This window comes from Sinocyclocheilus rhinocerous, unplaced genomic scaffold, assembly GCF_001515625.1.
Source record: "Sinocyclocheilus rhinocerous isolate Xijiao unplaced genomic scaffold, SAMN03320098_v1.1 scaffold1295, whole genome shotgun sequence".
In the NCBI taxonomy this organism is placed as follows: domain Eukaryota; kingdom Metazoa; phylum Chordata; class Actinopteri; order Cypriniformes; family Cyprinidae; genus Sinocyclocheilus; species Sinocyclocheilus rhinocerous.
The window spans coordinates 2,531,438-2,537,009 of record NW_015660499.1 but is presented as its reverse complement, the minus strand read 5'-3'; the positions used below and the strand labels follow the sequence as shown (position 1 = coordinate 2,537,009).

Genomic DNA, 5,572 nt, shown 5'->3' with positions numbered 1-5,572 from the left:
AAGTTTTGAAGTTGAGAGTGAACTCGAGTGCGAGCGTGTGTGTGCAATGAATTAAAACTTCACAAACCTGTTCGACTCAGATTAAATTTCCACAGATCCATGTCGAGAAATCTAGACACTATAAGTGTAGAATCCGCACGAGCTGTCCCGAAGCCTCAGTGTTGTTGATCAGAACAGCAGGAACGCTGGAAAAGTTTTGAAGTTGAGAGTGAACTCGAGTGCGAGCGTGTGTGTGTGTGTGTGTGTGTACCTGCTGACTGTCAGCGAGGGTGGAGCAGAACTGATCCGACCCATTAAACGCGTGCACACACACACTCAGACACTCACACTGCGCCCTCTAGCAGACATCACTGGAGAAAAATCAGAATTACAGAACGATTCTGGATGCCGAAACTGATTTTTAAACGTGAATATAATCTTCAGTATAACAACTGTAAGCTTCATAATAACGGGAACAGATGTTAATGGGAACAGACTTGGAGAAATGTAGCATTCCATCAGTTGCTCAGCAGTGGATGCTCTGCAGTGAATGGGTGCCGTCAGAATGAGAATCCAAACAGCTGATAAAAACATCACAATAATCCACAAGTAATCCACACCACTCCAGTCCATCAGTTAACATCTTGAGAAACCAAAATCAAATCTATCATTAAAGACATTTTTAACTTCAGACCATTGCTTCCAAATAAAATCGAGTCCATAATCCATAATAACGCTTCATCCAGTGAAGGTGAATACATTTTCTGCAAATTTTAATTTTAATAAAAATTAAATGTTGAAAAATAGTATTTTGGATTTGTCTTTTTAGGGATGTTGATTTAAGGCAAACAGAAAGAATTAAATGGAAGATTTATTTACAGTAGGCCTATTAGTAGCCAAATTGAGTGACTACAATTTGTTCGACAAAAAAAGTTAAAATATTAAATATTAGAGTAACATACTTTAACTGCACAATCTAATTATATTGTCTCCTAACTTAATGGTATACTTAACTTTTATTCAAATTATAAATAGGTAATTTTAAAATAAAGTCCTTAGGGAAATGAGGATTTATACTGGACATTTTTTCATGACTTGAGCTGGTTTATAATATAATAAATAATATAACAAATCTGAGCAGTCAAAATAACATAAAACAAACAGCATGCTCAGTCTTTATCAGGGATTTCACTTGCTTTGCATTTATTCAAATTCAGAAAAGCTGAAAACAAATCAGTTCATTCAAATCTGACTTTCACTCTTGTGCTGCATTTAAAAAAAATAAATTATATACTGATGCTTATGAATACTGAAATATATAGGATATAAGATAAATAATATAAGAATATATATAAGAAAAATAATATCACATTCACTGTAGATATTTAAAGTGTGTGTATTTAGCATAAATGCCATTAAAATTAAAGGCAGAAACTCTGTGAGAAAACAACTTTAAAAAAAACAGCAAGCAATATTAAATTAACACTTCTTCAAAAGTTTCTTAAATAGTTCGTACAATTTTTAAAATACTGTAAATAACATATATAACTAATAACAATACTTAAGTTAATAATTAAATAAGTAATAGCTTTGTGATGCTTGTCATTTGCATATGCTGATGAATCCTGCCTGTCATCTGTGGATCATAACAACCATAAAGTCATAAAAAGTTACAAAAAATAAATAAATGATTGTGCAAAAACGTAATTCAAGGGTGTGATATAATCTGAAACTGTCCTACCTAGAATAGCTGTAGTGAGTCTTGCTCTGCTGTCAGTTTCTGATCTGTAGCAGCCTGATTACAGAGTATTGAAGGCTCCGTTTTAATTTAAGTAGTCTTTATAGTTTGTGATACTGTATTTTTTGGTACTGTAAAACAACACACTTAAAGACCAACTAAGACAATACCAGCGTCTTTTGACCTTTTCTGAGGCCTCCAGGGATGCTGAATCATCTTCTTTGAGTTGGCTGGCTCCTTGCTTCTCAGCATCATGTCCCTCAGACTCCAGTTTGATGTACTGAGCTCCCACACCGCAGGCCATGGCAGAGGGACGCTCGTCTCTCACAGGACTGGATGCTGCAGTGTCTATCCTGGAGCTCTGAGGACTGTCGGGGTCAGGTTTAGAGGCAGCAGGTAGAGTGCAGAGAGATGGGCTGGAGGTGTGCTGGCCGTTCACAGGGGTGCTCACTCGGACTACGTGGACGTTGGGCAAGCCCTGGAACTCATCCACCATCTGGAACACCCTGTCGAGGTTCACGTCGCCCCGCTGAGACTCAGGCGTAACGTGTGCGGGCCAGTTTGCTGTTTGGATGCTGTTGTGATGGTGGCTCTGTGAATAGTTCTGCTAGAGTAATGAGAATAAAAATCTTTAAAGTGTTGTTGTATTACAAAATATCTAAATATTACAAAGCAATAAGACAACAGAATAAAAATAATTTTTATTTGGTCTTTTGAATTTATATATATTAAGCTCCTTGATGATTTGCTTTGTTCCTCTTTTGTTTGTTGCTATGGACAAAAATCTATCTATCTACTGTGTAATGTTTCTCACCGGGTAATAAGCATAATGTGAATATGGTAGAGCTGTTTGATCTGCACCTGCTCGATCTGCTTCAATAAAACCAGCAGTGCAACACTGACAAACTACTGAGAGCAATACAAATAAACAAATGTTGAACAAAACGTTCATAAGCAAATAGAAACGCAACAGTAACAGTTTTGTCTCAGAAGTTTCTCCTGAAATTAAATCTCAAATGTGAGCACACTGTGGAGATCTCTTCTCAAAGTGAGGCCTTTTCCTGTGGAAAATACTGAAATACACTAAAAACACTATTTGCAACATTTTTAACAATGGCTTTATTTAATGGATTTATCTAATGCACTGTAGGACAAAGTAAGTCAGTACCTGGCGAGTAAAATCCAGGAGGATAGGACAGCTGATGAGGTATATATTTAGGCTCCTGTGGAAACAGAGCACCAGGACCGGACTGGATCCTGTAAGGAGTGTTGTACGGATTGAGGCGGATGACAGAAACCGGGATGCCTTTGTTAGAGTAGAAGGGAGGCACATCACTGTAAGGAAAGATCCAGGAGTGCGGAGGGATCGGGCTTCGGTCAGACCCCATCTGCTGATGCGACACAGAACCAAAGTGCTGATTTGTGTCTGCAAAACCTGAGAAGCAAGTATAAAGAGAAGTTTATAGATCATTAAAAGATTTAAAAAGCTACAAAAAAAGCCAGTTTTTTGAGGTGACGGTTCTGGCACTTCTTCCTAAGACAGTCTAGAGGTGTGTAATCTAAGAAAATACATGTGTAATCTTTCAAACAATATTGCTCTAAGGATGTTCTTGTTGCTACACATTAACTTTATTTAAAAAAAAAAAAAAAAAAAAGTGGAATTGACTTAATAGCTCTTTTTGTGTTTCATGGGGGAAAAAACCAACCTCAGATAAAAAGAACTATTAATAATAAAACTTAAGTTTTCACTATAATAATTGTCTTCAGACCCAATTAAATACTTTTGAATTATGAACTAGTTACTAAACCATTTTCACTAAAGACTGACATTTAAATAGATATATAATACTTATCTCATTGGTTGTATTGACAAATTTATATTTTTAAGTTTTGGACAGATTTCCCTAAACAGCCTCACGCACATGTCTTTTTGCTGTGAAATTTATAAAGTAAACATAATAACTTTGATATGGTTGGTAATATTTCCAGATGAACACTTTTTTTTTTAGAAAAAAATCAGTGAGTATCAAATATGATCATCATGCTTTTGAGGAACGTTTATTTCTTTCAATCATCGTTGGATTGCATTGCATTATATGTTTGGATCATTTAAATCTCATCTTCCTAAGACATATTATTAGAGTGACGACTGATATTTGTACAATTTTATATAAGCATCTGCTGTACGGGCTGTGAGGGAGGTCTGCGGAGTGTGTACGTGCTGAGGAGTGTGTTTGGGGGAGGTGGTTGGAGAGATTAAAGAAAGGGAGAGCTTGTGTGAGACACAGAAAGAGAGAGGTTTTGTCCGTGCTGCGGGAAAGCACACAGAGCGCTGTGTGTGCAGAGAGGAGGACTTCACAGAGATAGTGAGTGTGTGAACATCACAGAGATGGGACATTAGAGTGTTTGACCACTTGTGTGTGTGTGTGTGTGTGTGTGTGTGTGTGGAAAAATTCAGATGTATCCCCCTTTGCAATAGTTACCATTTCCATAAGTAACTGTAATTTAATTACACATTTTTTCTCAGTAACTGTAACAGATTACAATTACATTTATTTAGTAATTAAATTACATAATTCCGTTACATGTAACTAGTTACTTCCCAAGACTGGTCGAATATGATACTCAACATAAAACTTTTGTCTAAAGAAGGTTTTCTGACTATTATTTCACATGTCAGGCTTTAGAGTGACTCAAATCCTCAAATCACATGTCTTTTTGAGGACAGCTGCTATAAGCACTACGTTCAGTCTAGCATATGAAAGTTAAACTGGCCTCTCTTTGCATCTGTAGTGTTGTGTTGAGACTGCTGATGGTTGCGGCGCGGGGGACGACAGGACACCTCCTCTCCGGCCTGCATCTTGGCCTTGTTACTGATTGTGAGCCTCTTCATGTGGACCAGAAGCTCTGGCCGACCCTGTTTGAAGAAGGGATTGTGGAAGTGGTGCAGGTTGCGGCGTCTGTCCTTGAAGGACCTGTCATAAACCTTCCGGAAGCCGTAGAGGTTGAGCTGCCGGATGAAGCTGGTGAAGTTGGTGGTCTTGAACAGTTTAGCGTCTTGTTTGACCGGTGACAGCAGCTCGTCCTCGAACCGCTGCTGGTCGACGATCACGCTCTCTCCATTTGGGCTCCAGAAGACCGAGTCATTTTGGGGATTGGTTATCAGACGCCACAACTTAGCCGGGAAGTTATTGTAGTTTATGTGGACTCTGAGAAGAGACTTATCAAACTCCACATCCATCATGGTCAAATCAAATAATCAATTAATGACCTGCAGATGATGGAAATGACATAAACATCACTAAAAGTCAATATAAACATTCAAAAACAACTTCAACACTTTTGTAAACAAGTCATTAGCTCATAATTGATACATCTTAGATTGAACAGATCATTAGAAATAGTCAATAAATATAAAAGGTGTGATCATAATAGAACACAATACATGTATATCATCCAAATCTATGAATCTTTGTTAATTAAATCGATTAATTAATGTCAAGGTTTACCGTCTTCTACCGCAGCCGTTACTGGAGCCGTTATGCGCGTTTACATATAAATCACATTCAAACCGCATCAGAATGAGGCTCACGTGACCTCTCGGGTCACGTGAGTTAACAGCGGCCTCTGGTGGCTGTTGTGATCAGTACAGTTTGTTTACAGTCACCTTCTAAAATTGCTAATTTTGTTTAAAAATATTTTGAAACGTTATGGAATATTTAAAAAAACATTATCGAATTAATAGGCTTTGGGTTTTATTCAGTAGAGCATTCCCATTCCATTATGAAACTATTAATTTGCGCAGTTCGTTTGCATTCACCCTCTAAAATTGCTTTAGAATACATTTTGTTTGAA

The 5,572-nt window shown here is 37.4% G+C and overlaps 1 protein-coding gene across 11 annotated transcripts; it reads right to left on the bottom strand.

Annotated features, from left to right (window-relative positions):
• Window positions 1-1,427: 1,427 nt before the first annotated feature.
• LOC107725099 (heat shock factor protein 5-like) lies at window positions 1,428-5,332 on the bottom strand. 11 transcript variants are annotated; one of them, XM_016534251.1, is made up of 7 exons: window positions 5,227-5,332; window positions 4,493-4,988; window positions 2,886-3,152; window positions 2,532-2,626; window positions 1,888-2,324; window positions 1,721-1,774; window positions 1,428-1,615 (listed from the first exon to the last, which is right to left on the bottom strand). In XM_016534251.1, the coding sequence occupies exons 2-6, from the start codon at window positions 4,959-4,961 to the stop codon at window positions 1,753-1,755; spliced, it is 1,290 nt and encodes a 429-aa protein (XP_016389737.1). In that variant the 5' UTR covers window positions 4,962-4,988; window positions 5,227-5,332; the 3' UTR covers window positions 1,428-1,615; window positions 1,721-1,752. The 11 variants fall into 11 exon arrangements, 10 of the variants coding, with proteins under 10 accessions (XP_016389737.1, XP_016389735.1, XP_016389736.1 ...); XM_016534249.1 differs by having other exon boundaries at window positions 1,902-2,324; XR_001638086.1 differs by having other exon boundaries at window positions 1,721-2,324.
• Window positions 5,333-5,572: the final 240 nt, after the last annotated feature.

Bases quoted from the DNA above. Each gene is read 5' to 3' on its own strand.
- LOC107725099 (XM_016534242.1), bottom strand. From the start codon at position 4,961: ATGATGGATGTGGAGTTTGATAAGTCTCTTCTCAGAGTCCACATAAAC. The intron at 2,627-2,885 runs GTACTGACTTAC...TATTGCTCTCAG, and splicing joins TCCTGGATTTTACTCGCCAG to TAGTTTGTCAGTGTTGCACT. The intron at 2,325-2,531 runs GTGAGAAACATT...TCATTACTCTAG, and splicing joins CACATTATGCTTATTACCCG to CAGAACTATTCACAGAGCCA.